The sequence below is a fragment of the Sphaerodactylus townsendi genome, linkage group LG12, assembly GCF_021028975.2.
Source record: "Sphaerodactylus townsendi isolate TG3544 linkage group LG12, MPM_Stown_v2.3, whole genome shotgun sequence".
NCBI lineage: Eukaryota > Metazoa > Chordata > Lepidosauria > Squamata > Sphaerodactylidae > Sphaerodactylus > Sphaerodactylus townsendi.
This window is the reverse complement of record NC_059436.1, coordinates 41767431-41788633: the sequence shown is the minus strand read 5'-3', so window position 1 is coordinate 41788633 and position 21203 is coordinate 41767431. Positions and strand designations below refer to the sequence as shown.

The 21203-nt window shown below is 44.5% G+C and overlaps 1 protein-coding gene across 5 annotated transcripts in view; it reads left to right on the top strand.

Moving 5' to 3' along the window:
• Nucleotides 1-21203, top strand: part of TNC (tenascin C) — a 94714-nt gene that overhangs the window by 59274 nt on the left and 14237 nt on the right. For 3 of the 5 annotated variants that reach the window (XM_048512550.1, XM_048512549.1, XM_048512548.1), the window contains 4 exons: nt 4730-5002; nt 10888-11010; nt 14097-14240; nt 20736-20855. In XM_048512550.1, the coding sequence (XP_048368507.1) occupies nt 4730-5002; nt 10888-11010; nt 14097-14240; nt 20736-20855 (660 nt within the window). Of the gene's footprint in view, nt 1-800; nt 1074-4729; nt 5003-10887; nt 11011-14096; nt 14241-20735; nt 20856-21203 lie in introns of all 5 variants that reach the window. The other 2 variants (XM_048512547.1, XM_048512546.1) reach the window with 1 other exon arrangement.

Genomic DNA, 21203 nt, shown 5'->3' with positions numbered 1-21203 from the left:
TATAAACTCATTATAAACTAGCTTCTCTGACAATTACATTGTATTGACACATTCTGCTGTTTCTGCAGACTACAATAGCCATGATGCAGTGTAATTGTGAGTGAAGCATGTACATGTGAAAACATCAAGGAAAGTTAGTATTGTTCAAATCATTGTTTACTCAGCTGTTGTAAACTAAACCACATGGTACAGCTGTGAGCAACTTGAGCAGTTAACACATTGTAGATGCCAATGAGATTTAAGTGATATACATTTGTGAACGTACAAAGTTGTCTTCTAGTGCAGTGGTTCTCAACCTTTCTAATGCCGCGACCCTTTAATACAGTTTCTCATGTTGTGGTGACCCCCAACCATAAAATTATTTGTGTCTTGGTTCCTAAGACCATAGGAAATATGTGTTTTCTGATGATCTTAGATGACCTCTGTGAAGGGTCGTTGGACCCCCAAAGGGGTCGCGACCCACAGGTTGAGAACCGCTGTTCTAGTAAGTCAGTTCTAGGCCGCCTGGCTCAGTATTGCCTCTCCCAAGTAGCAGCAGCAATCTAGGGTCTCCAACAGACTTTGCAAGAATGGAACTCAGGACCATTTGCATGCAAAGCAAGTGCCCATCCTCTAAGCTAAATCCACCATATATAAATCAGTCCCAAACTTTATGCATGATATCTGGAAGACTCACCGGTGCCCTTAGTCGTATAAAAATTGCTGGTGCTTTTCTGGAGACCTATGATTTATAATGGGTTGAGCATGCAGCCGTGTCTAACTCAGAATGTTATGTTTCTCGAACCTTTCCCTTCTTTTAGAGGCCCTTCCGCCACTGGAAAACCTCACTGTCTCAGGAATTAATCCATATGGGTTTACAGTGTCCTGGACGGCCTCAGAGAATGCCTTTGACAGCTTTCTAGTAATCGTGGTGGATTCTGGCAAACTGCTGGACCCCCAGGAATTCCTCCTTTCAGGAACTCAGCACCAACTGACCCTTAGAGGCCTTATTACCGGCATTGGCTATGAGGTTGTCCTTTATGGCTTTGCCTTTGGTCGCCAAACTCAGCCGTTGAGTGTTGTTGTTCTAACAGGTATTTTGAATGCAACTAGGAAGTCCTTTCTCCTCCTTCTCTTCTCTCCTCTGGAAAAAACTTTCATGTCCTTCCTTTGCCAAACAACCATGGCTTCCATCATCACTGGCTCCTGATGCATCAACTAACGTGATTCCATCCTACCATTTCCTTGATGTTTATTTCCTGTCTCTCAGAGGACCAAAACGAGAGAAGTGGCAGATCATCATGAATTCAAATGCCTTTATTATTTTGTCTCAAAGGTTAGGCACCAATATATATCTTGGTTTTCTTAGTCCTCATTTATTACACCTAGGAAGGCTTCCAAAATTCTCCCTGGATTCGGGAGCTTCAAATTATATGATTTTCTATGCCGCTTTCTGCATCGCTCTCAGGCGGCTTCCACGCCGGGCAAGAATTCTGCCGCGGGATATGCGGAGGCCGTCAGATCGCAAGTTACGCGGATGGCCTCTGGTCAGCAGGCCGCAGGCAGCAGGCGGCCCGCGATGGAGCAGCTCCTCCCATCTCTCGGGATTTCACCTTACCCTGTTGCCGTCGCCTGTTATCGCCGAGCCTCGGCCACACGCTGCCCCTCCCACCTCCAGGGTCGGAGGACTGGCGTGGGCTGGAATTCTTCACGGCCAGCAGGCCGTATCGCATGGGGACAAGGTGAGTTGGATCGGGAAATGAGCTGCACCCCGGGCGGTGCTGTTCGCGATCATAAGGCCGGGCCGGAACACGCTGTTGAGGGAAAACAACCTTTAAAGGGGTTATTTTTTCAGCGTGCTTTGATCACTCTGGGGGAGGGGAGCCTCGGCTTGCAGTAAATGGCTCCCTGGGAACGGCGTTTTTACCATTCCCAGGGCGCCATAAACAGGCCGTGCGGAAACGGCCAAAGTGAAAATGAGCCATTGTTCCATTTTAAAAACAATTCAAAATGTTACACAGATCCCTACGTATGGATTTTAATTCCTTCCATTCATTTGGGTCTCCTCCTAGCTTCCTTATCAATGTATACATTGACCTTGATAAAACACTGCAGAAAGGGAATTTTGATGTTACTGTGCATATAGCTGCATCAGGTTTCTTGGGTGTGGTGTTTTTCCAGTGCTCTGAAGGGTGTATGATCATTAGTAAATTACTGTATACCCCAAAATCTCAATCCAGTCATGTACAAGTGTGCTTTGGTGTGGTGTTTTATCAGTGTACACATATGGGTCAGTAGACCAGTGGGGAAATACAGATGAATTGAAGGAATGATTAGCTTTGGGAAATGGAACAAAATCTAATGCCAGAATTAATGTTTAGAAATTCACCTAGTTAAACTAGAATTAAATACAAGTCAAACACAAAAGTGTCTGAAATTAAATTGGTTAAATTTGTGTATTCCTATTTGTTTCCCTATTAGCCTTTTCAAAGTAGAAGAAGAAGAGTTTGGATTTATATCCCCCCTTTCTCTCCTGCAGGAGACTCAAAGGGGCTTACAATCTCCTTGCCCTTCCCCCCTCACAACAAGCACCCTGTTAGGTAGGTGGGGCTGAGAGAGCTCTGAGAAGCTGTGACTAGCCCAAGGTCACCCAGCTGGCGTGTGTGGGAGTGTACAGGCTAATTTGAATTCCCCAGATAAGCCTCCACAGCTCAGGCGGCAGAGCTGGGAATCAAACCCGGTTCCTCCAGATTAGATACACGAGCTCTTAACCTCCTACGCCACTGCTGCTCCTGTAGTATCTAGTTTAAAAATGGGCCAGGCCCAGAACTGTTTAGCCTCAATAATGCTTGAGCGATAGATGCAACCAGACTACTCAATGACACAAAACATCTCTAATTACTTTCTCAAGTAGATTAAGCTGAGAACAACGGGAAGAGATAACGCCACCTGGGTTTCATGTTTGAGCAAGGACTTGAGCTGAGGTAGCCAACATCCCAAATCCAACATTTGATCCACCGAACCACACTGACATCCATTTTTCTCAATTTGAGGGACTTATTGGTGATTCTTAGAAAGGAATCAGGTCAGTCACAAAGCTTAGTCCATAGAGGAGGAATCATCAAAGACTTCAGAGTACTTTTTAATAATCGCCCCTCCAATAGACTCTCACCTTTATCCAACTCATCTTCTCTTCACAAGAGTTGAACCTTCATTTCTGTTTTTGGATTTCACACACACACACCCCAGCAAAGCTATCTTGCATTGTCACAAATCTTTACAAAGTGGGGTTCATGTTCAGCCAGGTTCTTGTCTTCCTTGTCTATCAACAACTGCAACAACATTGGACCTTTCTGCAACCTTAAACTAAAATAAATATTGTCTAGTATGGAGTAGTGATGCATTGAACCAAATGATCAGAACCAGACCTGGTCACTATTGGGGGAAAAGGAGTGCCAAATGAAGAATGGAGGACAATTAAAGTTTCCATGTTGTTCATTTCTAACACTGTTACATAATTCTATAAAACGTCACTAATCTGAGGTTCAGAATCTTCTAACGGAAAAGAATATCTGGTCAGACCATATTGGCTGATATGGCAATCCAAGCATGGTTGTCCACCATGATTTTAATTAGTCCTTTATGGGCCCATGATATCAGGTTCAGTTTTCAGTGTAAGTTCTTCAGTCTATTACTGTATATTTGTCAGTCCATCCACACACAACTATAGGGTTTACTTTCTTCTGTGCGTTCTAGTCTTGGTGAATAAATGCAACAGTTTAACTGGGTAAAATGAAAGTCCATCTTATCAAATCTTCATGCAGAAATACTGATGCAAGATTAAGAAGGTCCTTCTATCTATAAGAACTCAAGGATGACCTTGCTGGATCCAAGCTAAGGGTGAATTTGGGTATTTCATCTTTGTGAATCCACATAAAAATCCTCATTCAATTTTGATTCCACACTGATCAAATCGGCTATACTTTCATGCCATTTTCTTTTTCCTCATACCAAAGTTTTCCTCCAAAGTGTACCCAGTTTCTCAGTCCTGGTTGTCAGTTCCTGAACTTCCATATTATCCAGCAAAGGAATGGCCTGGTGGACAGAATCTTTCATGCAGTTTTGAGTGAGTTGGCTACCACGCCGTCCTTTGAATCACAGTGGGGTTGCCCATGAGTTGGCAAAGCTGTTGGGTAGCTCTGTGAGTGCCTGCCTTAATTTGGGTTTTAGAGATTTTACCATTTGCTGTTCAGCTGTTTAGGGGGTGAGGGAAAAAGTGCATACAGTTGTCATCGATTTTTCAGTGTTAGGAAAAGCCAACATGTGGATTATGCACTGTAGGGGGTGTTTTTTTTATGGTTGACTGAAAGGCCAGGCAAAAGGAGAGGTGATTCCGATGGAAGGCAGAGAACCAATGAACATCAGGGTTACTACCAGCATGTTTCATATTGCATGACAGGGGCAAAAGTGGTGTATTATTCATCAGCACTGTTTTGGGGTCCTTGAACAACGATTACACCCACATCTATGGTCGGGAATGCATCTTGCTCTTAATCTCTGAAAGCATTTCTCCCCCTCTTTTGGATCACAGGCCGACTGTCTCCTCCTCTCTGAACTTGTGGCTGGAAATTCACACCATACTCTAACCTGATTTGCGACAGACTCCTGGGAGTTTTGTTTCTTCTTTTTAAAAGGGGAAATTAAAAGCTTTCCTTTTTTTCCCTCCTGCTTTTTTCCCCTCCAATTTCAGAAGCAGAACCCGAAGTTGACAACCTTCTGGTTTCGGATGCGACCCCAGATGGTTTCCGTCTGTCTTGGACAGCTGATGAAGGCGCATTTGACAGTTTTGTTCTTAAAATCAGGGATGCCAATAGGCGTGTAAACCCTCTGGAACTAATTATCCCAGGTCATGAACGCACCCAAGATATAACAGGGCTGAAGGAAGGCACCGAATATGACATAGAACTCTATGGAGTTACCAGTGGACAGCGTTCCCAGCCCATAAATGCAATGGCTACAACAGGTATTTTCTCAAAAACAAACACAAAAGCATGAGTCACCCACATGCATGCAAACATCTGTGTGTTTGTGTGTGCTGTCTTTCACATTTCCATCCACTGGAACGTTTGGAGCACAACCCACAAAGAGACGCCATCTTGCAAGAGCTACATGTGTATGTTTGTAAATGCCTTTCATTTTTTCTGTTCACTGAAAAATCTGGAGCTCAATTCATGGGTAGAATTTCTCCTGCACAGGCTGCCTTGAAAGGAATGAATTCTCATGCACAGTTGCATGCATATGTGTACATTTGTCTTTCTCGTGTCTCTCCACATAATCTGGAGCAAAGCCTGCTGGGAAATGTTCTGGTGTGCAGGTTCTACCAAAAGGAGCAAGTGCTCATGCACAGCTCTTTATGAGATTTGTGCAACAGATTATCCCAGTGGGTGGTGTTCTAGTTACTACTAACAATTCATGTACAACCCTAACAATTTGTACTACCCCAAAGATCCTTCATTGGCTCTCAGATTTCTTTCAACCATGTCAAGGAATGGAGCGTGCTTACGTTCCTGTCCTTGAATTCCTCATTCTTCACTTGAGGCAGACTGTTGGTGTTTGGATTTTTTAAAAGTGGACTCCCTATCTATACTCTGTTTCAATTAAAGATGTTAGTAGGTTGTATACAAAGCAAGCCAGAACTTCTTTGTTGTAAAATGCTCCGCCTAGATCAGTGGTTCTCAACCTGTGGGTCGCGACCCCTTTGGGAGTCGAACGACCCTTTCACAGGGGTCGCCTAAGACTCTCTGCATCAGTTTTCTCCATCTGTAAAATGGACAAATGTTAGGGTTGGGGGTCACCACAACATGAGGAACTGTATTAAAGGGTCACGGCACTAGGAAGGTTGAGAACCACTGGCCTAGATCCTAGTGCCTACCTAGACTTGCTCTCCCCTCCCCCCCCACATTTGAAAGTTTAATTAAATTTTGGGATAAATATCAAAGTATCATGTTCAATAATACACAAAATAATGGTTTTGACCAAGACAGTGTATAAAAATGAATGATAATTCTCATATTTGTTTGGGACTATATTCTAAAGAGGAAGCATACAATTTTCTCAACAACTGCACCTCAACTGACCAAATTAATATCTTTATGTGAAACAGAGTATTAAACAGATTTTAATATCCATGTTGTGTTTGAAGGCTGATCTGTAGCATAGCGTGCCTGAAAGCCAAGCTAGGGAATAGAGTGATGGAGCTATCACCCCACTTAATGACATTAAATATGGCTTACTGGCTCAGTTTACAATCCTGATGGGCAATAGTGTTGTCGTTTTTAAGGAATCACATTAAACCGATGTCCAAAAAATGGACAAAATAACTCCATTATCAGGTGGTCATATCCTTTTGCTTCGAATTAATTCCTTTAAAGTAATCCAGGGAGTACAAGTTGTAAATGTTGGTTGGCATATCACCCATAGTCCCTGGGACTCATAAAGGTAGATAGTGGGATTATATATTTCTTCTCCAACCTGTTCTTTGCTGAGGTGGTAAACTTGCCTCAAGGGCATATTATGCAGGTCATCACCAACAGGGGCTGGATGAACATATGTCAGGAGTGCTTTGATTGTGTGTTCCTGCATTGCAGGAAGTTGGACTTGATGGCCCTTATGGTCTCTTCCAACTCTATGGCCCTTTCCGCACGGGCCTCCGGGCGCCCTCACACCAGCAGGAATTCTGCTGGTGGAAGGGTGGGGGCCGTTCGCACGCAAGCGTGCGAGCGGCCCCCGCAGAGGCCGGCGCAGGAGAGCGGAGCTGCCTCTTCCCCGTCCCTCTCCCACTTACCGCGTCGCCGTCGTCGCCCTGCTGGCCTCCTAAGCCCCACCCACGCTGCCCTCCAATCTCCAGGGGTCGGAGGACAGCGAGGGAGGGTCTTAGGAGGCCAGCAGGGCGACGACAGCGACGAGGTAAGTGGGAGAGGGACGGGGTAAACAGCGTGTTCCTGGCGGTGCCATTCGCACCGCACCGCCGGGAACATGCTGTTTACTCAAAAACCTGCAGTTCAAAGGGGTGTTTTTGAGGGTGGCCTGATGCCGCCCTGGGGGAAGGGAAGGGGAGCCAGATCGGCGCTGCTGCATTTCAGCAGCGCCGCCTGTGCGAACGGCTCCCTGGAGACGGCGTTTTTGGCCCGTGCGGAAAGGGCCTATGATTCTATGATTCTAACTGAAAATAAGCTGAAAGGGAACAATAGCACTTTGCAGAGTTAATATTTATATGCACACCTGAGCCAAATATTTCCACAAAACATAGATCAGGTATTTTTTTAAAGCATGTTCATTTGAAGTTGGAATCCAGATGGAGGACCTGGGGGAAAATCTGGCTCCTGAAAGGTACCATTTGGCCTTCCACGAAATGCCTTCAAACTGCTCACCTGGTCAAATGCTCCTCTTTTTTTATCATATAGAGATGATTTTGATAGCGTAATTGGCAATCTTAAGTTGGAGGTCAAGTTATTGGGCTGGAAGAAATCCTCAGACTTTGCTCAGACAAGTGGTAGAATGTTTTCACCAGAAGATCCCTGTTTTAATTTAATGGTGCTAACTAAATACACGATTCTCACTTTTGCACCTTTTAAAGCTTCCAGTTAACCAAATGTCACAAAGCCGTGGTGAACTCCTCAGTGCCTCAGAATTCTTTACCAGCCTGATAAAAAAAGGTCTGAAGGATTCAAAAGCTTGTTAATTACTCAGCGGCAATGTGGTTCAGCCTGATGGAAAAGTATTTGTCGACTTCTGTTGTTTGGATATAGGCCCCTTCCGCACACGCAAAATAACGCATTTTCAAACCACTTTCACAACTGTTTGCAAGTGGATTTTGCTATTCCGCACAGCTTCAAAAAGCACTGAAAGCAGTTTGAAAGTGCATTATTCTGCATGTGCGGAAGGAGCCTTAGAAACAATTTAGCAGATAGATTAACTTTTTATTTTTTAAAAAAGTAGCCCATTAAAAAGCAGCCAGCTTTAAAAAAAATAGTCCAATCTGAATTTGAAATTTTGCAAGGCATCTGAAGCCAGCCAGTCAGCCAACACCCCCCCGCCCCCGCCCCCGCTCAGTTTGCTTGAAGTTGCAACTGGCACATCTCCATAGAAGCTTTTAATGTGGTTTGCTTCTGGTCCTTTGCTAATGGACCTCCCGTGTGCGGGCTGTTTATTTTTGTAGCATTTTAAAATCAGAGTTGTTTTGATTGTAACTGTTTAAAGAAAGGCCATTTAGGATTGCGACACTGAATATAAACTTCGAAGTGCCAGGCTTATCTCTGGGTGTTGGAAATCTCTTCTGTTTTTCCTAACCGTTCAATGTGCCAAATTGAGCTTCAGACGATGTCAAAAAGGTAGCTTAAAAGAAATACTAGACATGGGTTGGCTTCGACTTGCCTGTGGTTTGAGCACCTCTGTTAGGTATGCAAGGAGGCCTGGGCAAGAATACGAAGGCGGCTTGTATAATGTAGAAACAGCCACACACATATTTATTTGAAGTGGATGATAATCTCGCTGCTTGTTATACGACTCCTTAAATAAATACAAGACCAGAAACAATGAACAAGGGAGGTGGCAGACAGAAGCATTTTGAATTGCTTTCAAAGAGCTCTCTGTCTGTGGCTGCTTCCACATGGGAACGTTTCCCTTTGCAGAAAGCAGGAAGCTTCTGTGTTAAAGGCCACAGGTTATTGGTCTCATCCTGGGCGTGGCACTGCTGGGGCGCTTCCCTTTCTACAAGATCAAAAGCCCACCTGTTTGAATCCTGCTCAAAGTGTTGTCCTCAGAGTGGCTGTGAATAAAGTGTCCACATGGACACTCCCTCTGTTACAATTACAGGAAGGTATGCAGAGCTTAAAAATGGTGCCTGGTAGCCTGCTGCCATATGCAATTCCACCTTTTGTAGGTCTGATCTTGGCTGAGCTGTGCTGTAACTGTAGAAGTGTAACTACAGAAGATGACCCCCAGGCCAACCACTGAAATTGCCTCTCTCCCAAAAAATCTGATAGGTTTTCCCCACTTCGGCAGACCAGCTCTCCATCCGCAAGGTCTATCCATTGCTTTCCATTGCAAAGAGCTGGTCTAGCCATGGTTGAAAGCAATGGGGGTAGACCTGGTTGCCACAGACCAGGTCGACCAGTTCTTCTTAACAGCAGGTAGACTAGCTGTCTGAGTGGCAATGGGAGGCAGAGGCTGGTGAGGCACAGCCTGGAGGAAGAGGCACAGCAGCATCCCCAGGCAGTAATGCCCGGAGCACTCACCCTGGCTTTTCCCACCCTAGATACACCACTGTGTATCTGCCATGTGGCTCTCTGCTGAAAGGGAAAGTGAGAGGAAATAGAGGGTTCTAGGTCATGTGAAAAAGCAGTGTTGTGTCTGCTGTTTGTGTAGGCATGATGGGGAAAAGGGAGTTCAGAGGGCTGGGCTGGGAGCCAGTAGCAGCAACCAATACTAGAGTGGAGGCATGCAAATATCATCCCCAACCATTAATGGAGTTTCTGCTGCTGTTGATATGACAGGAGGACATTTTTGCATCCCTTGGTCTAAATTCCATTTCCTCTTGGATCTCAGAGGCTCATTCCGCACATGCAGAATAATGCACTTTCAAACTGCTTTCAGTGCTCTTTGAAGCTGTGCGGAATAGCAAAATCCACTTGAAAACAGTTGTGAAAGTGGTTTGAAAACACATCATTTTGCGTGTGTGGAAGGGGCCAAAGACTTTTTTTGAGGGGGAGTTAATTGAAAGCCCATGAAATGTTATATTGTATTGGATCTAGTTAGTTATAGATACATGGTTTCAAGCATTTTAGAATGTTTCCACAGTGCTCTACTCTACTCCAAAATGAACCCTGCAAATTGCGAAAGTTGCAGGATTGCAGATGGATTTATTTCAGACATTTTGATGCCACTTCTCCAGAGTCCTGCTGGTTCTTGACCCTGTGAGTGTAGTAGAGTTGCCAACATGATGTTGGTAACCAGTGGGAGACTCGTGCACACAGGCGGTGCCTTTAACCGAAGAGTTTTGTCTGAATACTATGGCATCTGTGGTGTCACAAACACAACACTCCTGGTCACCCCAGAAGTAATCACTGCCCAATGATGCCAATGGTTGCATTTCCTCATCCCTCCATTTTTCTCCTGCTTAGTAGTGGCAGGAAGGGGCAGTGAGGGATGGAAGGTCTCTTGCTGAAGATATATGAACTGCCATGTTTCAAAAGGAGAACGTGCCATGGAAATTTGGAAGAATCATCTAGGGTTCCCCAATAGTGTAGCATAAATATGCACATTTTGATCCAATGAGGGGCTCCAGAACTCCAGCGAATGGAAGGAGCTCTTCCAACAGGAACTGCTTCCTCATTCATTTCAATGGAGGATACTTCTCCACTTGTGCATTCCTTTATTTGAAAATTGGTGCCCTCTTCAGAAACAGACAAGATCTCATCAGCTGCACTAGTGCATCTGCACCCGGTAACTCTCTGAAATGAGGAGATGTAGTGTAACATATGAATACTACATTTTGGCATTTGCAGTGTTTATGCTCTGGTGGGAGAGGATATCTTAGGATGCAAACAATAGAATTCTTTTGAGCTGCTTTTGTTTGTGTGCGGAGTTGGATGTGACTACAAGATTGTTGACACAATCTAATCCTCAGCCCTACAGGGAATTGTTCTGAGCTTGCCACAAAAGCCTTTAAAGTATCAAACTTTCCATTTCAGTCGTAACACTGGACTAAATATTTATTGTAGTTTCAGCTCATGCACTGGAAATCTGAGTCTTTTCTCTCCCCCCACCCCCAACCAAGCGTGGATGATGAAACAGTGGCATCTTAACGCCTTCTCCTTGTCTGTGTCCATGTGCTTCTCTTTTGGCTAGCGATGGGAGCTCCCAGAGACATCACTTTCTCAGATATCACTGAAAACTCCACTGTCGTCAGCTGGACTGCCCCAAGAACACGTGTGGATAGCTTCCGGATTTCCTACGTCCCAATTACAGGAGGTGAGAGAGAGGGGCAGGGGGGAAATAAGTCAGAATGGGTAGTTATGAGAAAGGCATCTATCCATGCATCCATCCATGCATCCATGCATCCATCCATGCATCCATCCATGCATCCATCCACCCACCTACCTACCTACCTACCTAGACCTACCTACCTACCTAGCTGTTCATTTATTTGAAAAAAACACCTATGCTGGCCTCTCCAGGGAATCTACCTGAGGTGACATTCAAAGCAAAACACAATAAAATCATAAAATGCTTTAAAAATTATACAAAACTCAGTAGAGCATAAAACAATATAAAACAGTTTAAAATTGGTCTTAGACAATTTTGAAGACTAAAACCAAAAACATGCAAAGGGATAATTACCAGTGTGGTGTAGTTAAGGGCAGGTGGACTCTAATTTGGAGAACCAGATTTGTTCCTCGCTCCTGCATTCCTGCTGGATGACCTTGTGCTAGTCACAGTTCCTTCAGAACTCTCTGTTGTGGGGAAAGGAAGGGAAGGAGTTTGTAAGCTGGCTTAAGTCTCCTTACAGGAGAGAAAAGTGGGGTTTAAATCAAAACTTTTATTATTATTGTGTTGGTGCTGCTTCTTACAAAGATTAGCCCTTTAGTTAAAACCCTGGGTATACAGAAATATTTTGCCCTGATGCCTGAAAGAAAGCAGTGCAGGCTCCAGGCAGGCCTGAAGAGAAAAGGCATTCTACAGGTGAACTGCCACAAGTGGGGGGGGGGGGGGGAACCTGTCTCTGGTTGCCGCACTTCTCACCTCTGAATGTGGGAGACACAGAGGGGAGGGGCTGAGAAGAAGCTTTTAGGTGGTGACCTGGATAATAGAAAGGAAAATGGACTTTCAAGTACCTGAACAGCAAGCCATTTAGGGCTTTAAGGGTTAAAAAAACCAGCACTTTTAACTTTGCTCAGACTCAAATGGGCAGCATATGCACATTTTTCAGCACTGGTGTGATGCAATTCCTGAGCCCTTCGGGGATAGGGCGGTATACTAAATTTAATTAACAACAACAACAACAACAACAACAACAACAACAACAACAACAACAACAACAACAGTATCCTGGCAGCCACATATCAAATGAGCGGAAGTCTCCAATGATGATAGTTGTGTCTTCTATTTCACTTCATATTCCTGAACCTAGTATATCTGATAGTGTCAGTCATTTTGCTTTCACATAAAAAGTTATACCACAGATTGCCGTCCAACCTGGAACAGGGGTTTTTTGGGGGGGGAGAGGAGCATCCATACAATGTTGCCCTCTAATTATTCACTTTCTGGGCTCTTTCATGCTTTGCTCTGATCCTTCCCAAACCTTGATATGATCTTTGGGGGAAAGAGTGCAGTCAAAGTGCCGTTACACACCATGAGAAAAAGAATGTGTATTTGTAAATGTCCCGCCCATATCAGGTCAATTTTTCTTCCTTACCCCCATGCCAAAAACTGCAGTTTTCTCCCTATGCCACTAGAGGGCTTAGATTTTTTTTTAATAAGAATCAGCAATTCCTAGCTTTCAGTGGTGTTATAACATTGTAACTCTTGATTGCCATGATCTACTTAGTTCCTCTGAATTGCAAGCTTTCATTTCATTTTATTTTTTAGCACATCTCTAGCCCTTTTTGTTGTGGAAATGGGACAGGGTTAGAGACTTACATTTTTAAAGCGAAGTGGGAACTGAAATACTAGAAGATCCTGGCAACATAATGCTATAGCGCTTTAAGAAGTGCTACTTTTTTTAAAAAAAAAAAGACTGAAAAAGCCATCCGGTGATGTGGCAGGGGAAAAAAAATGTAGGGAAAATGGTGATTGGTGGAGGAAAGCATGCACAAAACTCCTGTGTAGAAGTTCCATTGCTAGCGCGAATGCCTTAGCATCCATGCAACATCCACAGGGAAACAAAGAATCCTTTTTGAGTGGATGTAGCCTCATCAGAGTTCTGTCTATTTCTAGCAAAAGGCAAATCCACTTCCACTTAAATTGTATTTTGACCAGTAATTCCAGCTTCCATAAACAATGGCACTTCCCCCCACCCCCCCACCCCCACCCCCAGATCTCTATATTGCTGCATAATATTTTAGCAGGCATACATTTCCACACTATTACTTTGGAACTACCATGCAAGGGTTGACAACATGTCGCCTTAGCTACTGCAGAACAGTGGCCCATTCCACACAACACAAATAAAACGTTTTGAGGCTGAAATATAAAATGTTTCACGCTGGAATTCTGCACAGCTTTTTCCTCAAAATGTTTGGAAGAAGTTTTATTTTCCCTCAAACTGTTTTAATTTGGAAACACTGAATAGTGTTTGTTTTTCCCTAAGACATTTTCTGCAGAAACACATCTTGAGACTGAAAACTGAGTAAGAGTGTCATAGCAAAGTTTCTTGACGGAGTGAGAGCAGGGGGAAATGTACAGTAAAAGGGGTGTTATCTGGCACTCAGTGAACTGTCATGCCGTCAATCGATGTGCTGGCATGTTGGACACCACTATCTGCTGTCAGAGAAGAGCAGGAAGTGGAGGAGCCAGCCCTGAGTCCCAGCTATGACTGCTGCCAGCTTGCAGGCAGAGCTAATGGTCAGGATACCACTGCAAGGATTTCTTGTTTCCTGCCCCATTGCCATCAGTTGACAGTGAGGTGAGCTGGGATTTTAAGAGATAGGACATTAAATTACCTCCCTGCTGCAGAGCAAGGGATGGTGGAATGATACATTCTGATCAGCAGATGGTACCCATGGTCAGGTACTCAGTAGACTACCAGCCTTCTGTTCTCCACTTGCTCTCAGAATGTAGATGAGTGGGCAGTGGGCCTCCAGTTGATTAACCAGGACATTTAGTTAACTTACAACCCTAGTTCCTCAAGGATGCCAGGTAACATTTTTTACTGCACTTGGAACACCATATTTGCAAACTTCATCTCTGTTGAAAAAATCTGCAGCTGTTTTGTAGAGACTTCAGCCAAGAATGTTGATTTCATCAGCCCATTAGTTTTGAGCTTTCTCCACAGTGACAAATCCTCTTTTATGGTGTGAGCATTGACAAAACCTCATCAAAATCATTATTGATTCCAGGAACCCCCAGTGTTGTAACTGTCGATGGAAGCAAGAGTAGAACCAAGCTGGTGAAACTGACTCCGGGCGTCGAGTACACGGTCAGCATCATCTCTGTCAAAGGATTTGAAGAAAGCGAACCTGCTTCTGGATCTCTGACCACAGGTATGTGTAAAGTCAGACTGTCCCTTCCCCTCCCCACCCCTCAGGACCTTTTCAATAAGCAGTTGAGCCAGGAAAGAGTTGAAGGTGGATAGCTTGTCTTGGGCTCCTTCCGCACATGCAGAATAATGCACTTTCAAACTGCTTTCAGTGCTCTTTGAAGCTGTGCGGAATAGCAAAATCCACTTGCAAACAGTTGTGAAAGTGGTTTGAAAACGCATTATTTTGCATGTGAGGAAGGGGCCTTGGATTGCTTGCTTGAGGCCTTAGAAGGGAACTTACTACTGTGTAGCCTATCTGTGCTTGTAAAATATTGCAGCCTGTCATCCAAATTCCATAAGAGACTGGTGGATTAAAACCATGACTTTAACAAGTTTTACTACCAATCCTGTCCTTCCTATGTGTGAATCAGACTTTGCTGAATCCATGCTTCATTGCTTCACATCCTTGTGCTGCCTTCCATACTCCTTGTGAACTCAATGCTTCGAAGAGTGCCCCCTCACGCATAAAAGCGCAAACAAAGAAGTGCTGGAAATGAACAGGCAAAGGGGAGCTGAGTGAGCTCAGGTAATAGCACTGAGGAAGAAGTTCAGGAAAGCAGAGAAGCGTGGGAAACCCAGTCAATAGATCGCACAGCAACTGAAGACATTTTGGCTCATTCCGCACATGCAGAATAATGCACTTTCAAACTGCTTTCAGTGCTCTTTGAAGCTGTGCGGAATAGCAAAATCCACTTGCAAACAGTTGTGAAAGTGGTTTGAAAACGCATTATTCTGTGTGTGCGGAAGGGGCCATTTTCAAAACTGTTCAACCAGATAATCATTTGAAAAGGGGGTTCATTTAAAATGTTTCGAACATAAAATGTTTTGGGGTACAAACAGCATGGAACTCCATGGAGGAAACCTTTTTTATTTCTTGCCTCAAAACATTTTTAAAGGTTTGTGAGGAAAGGGCCATTTGTGTTGCTGTCATCACTTGTGGGCACGTTTAGAATGATGTCAGCCCATTGTAAATACTGCTGATGTTTCCTTCATTTTCTGCAAACCCGCCCCCCCCCCCCCCTGCAACTGACTAGTTGAACAGCAGCAGGGAAGTAGCCAAGGGGGGAAAGGGGACCAGAGGGGAAAACTGGCAAGCCTGAACCCTCTGAAACCTCTGCATGCCAAGCAGATGCTCTACCCAGGTCCCACACTGAGTAACTCAGAGGCCCCTTCCGCACACGCAAAATAATGCATTTTCAAACCACTGTCACAACTGTTTGCAAGTGGAAATTGCTATTCCGCACAGCTTCAAAGGGCACTGAAATCAGTTTGAAAGTGCATTATTCTGCATGTGCGGAATGAGCCAGAGTCATATACATGGTTGTTGTTTCCCTATTTATCTACACGATCACTGTGTGAAGTAGGCAAGCTGAGTGAGAATAAATAGCTGAAGGTTACCCAGTGGGTATCCACAGTTGACTTGGAATTAGAACGTTAGTCCCCTGGGCTCTGACATTAACATTCTGCACACTGTTAATCAACATACAAGAATGCAAAAGGGGGAAAAAAACTCTAAAAACAAATATAGCCAATCTAGGTTCATTTTAGCACAGCTAAGGCTGTTTGAAATGTGCCACAGCCAAAGATCAAAATTTTTCTAATTGCTGGTATCTCATAGGAGCTCCCTAGAGAGTTGTCAGCTTCACAACCAGTGACAAATCCTTTTTGATGATTCCTCTTTGTCTGGGCTGAGTTGCACTTTCCAATATTTGGCAAAAAAAAGAAGCTGTGTTTATCTTCTTCCCTGGCCTCGTCTCTGAAACATATTCCACTAGACTTTTGGAAACAAACAATTGTATTATTTATTTTTTGGTCAATTCTCCTACTTTTATGGACTTTACAGCTGTTAACCCTGGGTTAGATCCAAAATTCTGCAAGTGGAGCAGAGATCATGGATTGGGATTTCCTGCGTTCCCCATCCCTCATTTGCTCAGAGTCCTTTGAACCACCCACAGTTCTGCTCCTGGGATGTTAGGGGAGTGCCAGGGTGTAACAGCAATCTACAGTGGCTTAGGAAATTGGCAAAAATAGGCCTCCTGCCAACAGAACTTCCATTCCTCTTGAAACAGTGCTTGTTTGGTTCAAACTTCTGGTTTGAATTGTTTGTGTGTGACTTACTATATGTGATTACTATGTGGTTACTATTTTGTAAGTAGAGGATTGCCCTCATCTCATGTCTTTATAATTCAGAAAGATCAGTCTGCATTGCTTTGCACTCCTCCCAAATTATCGTTTAACTAGTAGAACTTCTAAAATGAATTCTGGAATTGGAGAATGCCCAGATTACTGTAGAGTTTAGTTCTTCTAGTTCGTTTGCATCCCTCCAGCTATATTATTAATGCAGAACATGAAGAAGAGTTTGGATTTATTCCCTTCTTTTCTCTCTTGTAAGGAGTCTCAAATAGGCTTACAGCTCCTTCCCTTCCTCTCCCCACAACAGACAATTTGTGAGGTAGGTGAGGCTGAGAGAGTTCCAAAGAACTGTGACTAGCCCAAGGGCACCTAGCAGGAATGTAAGAATGGGGAAATAAGTCTAGTTCACCAGATAAGAGTCTACTGCTCATATATAGGAGTGCGGAATTAAACCTGGTTCTCCAGATTAGAGTCTACCTGCTCTTAACCACCACACCATGCTGACTCTCCCATGCACAGGACAAAACACTGCAAAAAATCCTATAATGGTCCCTATATGTATCCATATGACTGCATCAAGAGGCTTTCTAAGTGCATGGCCCTGTGCATTGATGAAACAGTACTCAAAAAGAAGTGTTGATGCAACCATACGTAGATTGCCTTACAGAATTTTCAAGGAAGAGAAGACCATGGTGCCATAGCATAATGGAACAAGGGATATTTGCTTAGCCTTACCAGAGGTGGGATCCAGCAGGTTCTCACCAGTTCCCGAGAGTGGGTTACTAATTATTTGTGTGTGCCGAGAGGGGGTTACTAATTGGGTCCGCTTTTCCATCTCCATGCCCTCGCCTCCTCGAGAAGCATACTGCCTTTGAACATGAAGGTTCCATATAGAAATTGTGACTAATAATGTAACTCCCTGAACTGGGTTAATCCCTTTCAGGTACTGCAATTCATTGATTTTTAGCCTTTCGTACCTTTTATCTCACCAGTCTCTATCAAAGAACCTGTGTGTTTCACCATTGCTGTGTTCAGATTTGTGAGTTGGGGCATTTTCTATAATGTGATGATGATTTAGAAATGACCTGGTGCAAAAAATTGGGGGGGGGGGGGCGTAATGGGGTGGCTGCCCATGAGGGGGGGCATCCAACTCAGGTTTTGCCCAGGGCTCAGGTTTGCCTAGGTATGCCTCTGCCCCCTTTGCTGAGGAGAGGGGGGCTGGTGAGGGAACCTGTTACTAAAATTTTTGGATCCCACCACTGAGCCTTACCCATAGTGATAATAAAAACAAAACAAAATGGAGGCTGGAAATATGTTTCTGGCATGGGAGCATCAGATCCTCACAATGCAACATCTCCAATGAGAGAGGTGGGGAAAAAAAGAACTTCACAAGATAGAATGGAAAATCAGCACCCAATCTGATAAACTGTGAGCAGCAGCCTCTAGAGAACTTTGCGCTGACAGGAGATCATCCCTGACATGTTCTTTGCCTTCTGTTCAACTGATTTCCCAACTCAGCTCTGGATTTCCTCCCTAAGAAACTTCTGGAACTCAGAAGGAGAGAAATACGTCAGCTGAGAAAGACGAATGATACCAAGACTAGACGTTACAGCCAATGTGCCCTTCGCAACTGGACTATAATCCATTTTGCTTAGTCTCGACATCTTTGAAAGTCCTCATCCATTATGGCCTTCCTTTCCTGTGAGGATAATAATTTGTTCCTGTGTCTACTACAAGGAGGCCGTCCGTTATATGTCTCTTATTGACTTCAGCACATTTTAGACAGCCAGAAATAAGAAATGATGCAGCTTGCATAGCTCTGTTTATTTTCTTCATGTGGAGCTGGGATGTGGGTCACTTAAGGGTCACATATTGTCAGCTCGCTGCCAAATACTTGACCAAGGTCAAATGGGATCATATATTCTGCAAAGCCTGCCTTTTATTCGTAGCATCGCAAGGCCTTCCATCCATTCAGAATCCGGGATGACTCACTTAGCTTATAGAAGGTGTGGGGTGACAGAAATAGAGTCACTCTCCTGCAACCTCTGCCCCCAAATTTTAGAAGTTAATTGGACTGTTTCAATATTCCAATTCTTCAAATCTCCAGAGAGGCCAGGTCTATCCGTTACGTTCAATTGCTGGTAGACCAGCCCTCCAGCTCCTGGGTTGGGGAAGGGAGGGTGAGTGGAGGGCTGGCTGGGCTGCTGGCTGGGCAGGCAAGAGAGTGCCTTGCTGCCTCTACCCCACTGGATCCTGCTTCCTCCTGGGTTTGGGGGAGGGTGGCTGATGTATTGGCCAGGTGTGAAACTAGACTGACTGCTTTCAGGGTAGGCAGGAGGGCCCCTTGCCACCACTGCCCCACTGATCCCTGGTTGGTTGTGGGGGGAGGATTGGGGTACTGGCTGGATTGGTGCTGGGCCAGGTGGGGGGCTGGTGCAGGGGCCTTGCTGCTGCTTTGCTGGGCCCTGCTTGTCCTTTCTTGAAGGGCTGAGAGCTGGCTGGGTACTGGGATCTCGGGCCCTGATGGAACATGTGGTGATTGGTTGGAAGTGAGTTGTCGCCACGTGTTCCATCCTTTGTGAATTATTCCTTAGGATGGTAGTCATGAAAGTCTTTCTTTACTGAATTTTTGTGGCTAGAGTCCTGGAAAACACTTGTGATGTGTCACAGTTTTTTATTCTGTTTGGAGCAGTTTAGCAGTCTTGCAATCCTTTAATCTCATCCAAAGCAGTTCATGAAGTAATTCTTGCAGGCTGCCAGTTCAGTCCTGTTTTGATAAATTTCATTAGTTGTTGATAAATTTCATTAGTTGTTCACATTGGACCACACAAGCTTTTCAGCAATCTCAGTGTACAACGAGAAGCTGCAGGTGTGGCCATTACTTCTAAGAGTGATGGTGAGGTCCCAAGGAACTAGGAATCAAGATCACCAGAGAGTGTATTGTACTTGCAAATGAGTTCTGGTGTGATGTTCAACAAAGGTTCAGAGGAGAAAATAGACTTTGGGGCTTTCCCCACTACAGAAGGGAGCTAAGGTCGACTCGGTTCTCTTCAGTGGAGGGCGATTCCAGGCTGTCCCCACAGCAACTGAGTTGGCCCCCTGGAACCGAGCTAAGTGGGCGGGATCATCTTGGTGCCTGTTTCACTCCTCGATCGTGATTGGTGCTTGTGTTACGACAGGAAACGGAGCTGCCTTCTTTTTTTTTTACAGTTTTTTTACAGTTTAGTTAGCATGCACTTTCTGGCTCCACCACGTACTTCCTCCCATTCTATGCGCATGCCAGCAAAAAAGTGGCCTTCGTGATTGGATTGGATGAGATGAGGGTGGTCATTTCGATGCTTCCCCCCTTCGAAGCTTTGAAGGGGTATCGACTTTGTTCCGGTAGAAAAGTGTAGTTCCTATAATCATGGGGCGGTAATAAGGATGTTGCAGTTCTAAGGGGGGGGGGGGGAACTGAGACAAAACCATGTTGAGCTCGGTGGCAGTGGGGATTCACTGAGGCGAACCTAGGTAGAAACCAGTTCAACTGTCAGTGGGGAAAGCCCCTTTATTTCCTTGAAACATTTATATCCTGCTTTTCCACCATTATGCATTTTCCACCATTATGCATTTTCCACCATTATGCATACCATTATGCCCGCGTTAATGAACCTGAATATAAATCCAGAATGCTAACAGATTATTTATTTGGTGCCTGGTGAGTTGCAGAGTACCAGATGAAAGGTCTGAGGAGATCACAGTATAACATTTGAGATGTGGAGAAAAACAGGGAGAATGTGCATTCATTTTAGCCTGGCATGTCTGAGCATAGTTTCAATTGGGGAGAAGTTGGGCCGAATGTGGACTGGAGTTTGAGGAGAGATTCGAGCAAGTCTTCGAAAGAAACAAGAGAGGTGTTTTTGGAGACACTTTCATGAATAAGGGGCAGAAAGTAAGAAAATGGTGGAGCTGGACTCACACCCAAATACTGGAGGCGGGGGGGGGGGGGGGGGGGGGGGGGCACTATTGACACTGAAGAGAGAAATAGCAAACAAAAAAGGAATTAATGCTTTTAAACAAAAGAAACACAGGAAGAAAGTCTGCACTAAAGAATGTGGAAACTGGAGGGAAGTTATTGCAAAATCATGATACCCCACTTAGGCTTTCTCTCTCTTGAAAGGATCCTCACTGTTCACTGCTCTTGTGACTTAAAAAATGCTTTAAATACTTGACTCCTTACTTCGTGACAAGAACTACCAGTCAGTTGACTAAAGCTGGTTTTTGATTATTTACCAGCGCAAATCCAGCCCAACCTCACTGGGATATTCTCTGACATTTTTCTTAGTGTTGGACGCTCCATCAGGACTGGTGGCTGTGAACATCACAGACTCCGAGGCACTGGCTGTCTGGCAGCCAGCAATAGCTGCAGTGGATAACTACGTAATTTCTTATGCTGCTGAAGGTGGTAAGTCAAAAGCTCTGTGTGCATGACACTGACCTGCAGTCATACCGTAGAAAAAGCATCCAAAATGTAATCTATATTTATTTACTTCATTCATCTGCTGTCTTTCTTCCCAATAGGGATCCAAAATGGCTGACCTCATTCTCCTCCATTTTTCATTCTCACAGCTCTGTGAGGTAAATTAGGCCCTGTGAGGTAAATTAGGCCAAGTGTGTGTGACTGACTCAAGGTCACCCAGCAAGCTTCCATGGTTCAGAGGGGATTCCAAAAATTGGTCTCCCAAATCCAGCCTTATCATTACACCACAATGGATTTTGGTAGGGGCTACAAAATATGATATTCAGAGAATCT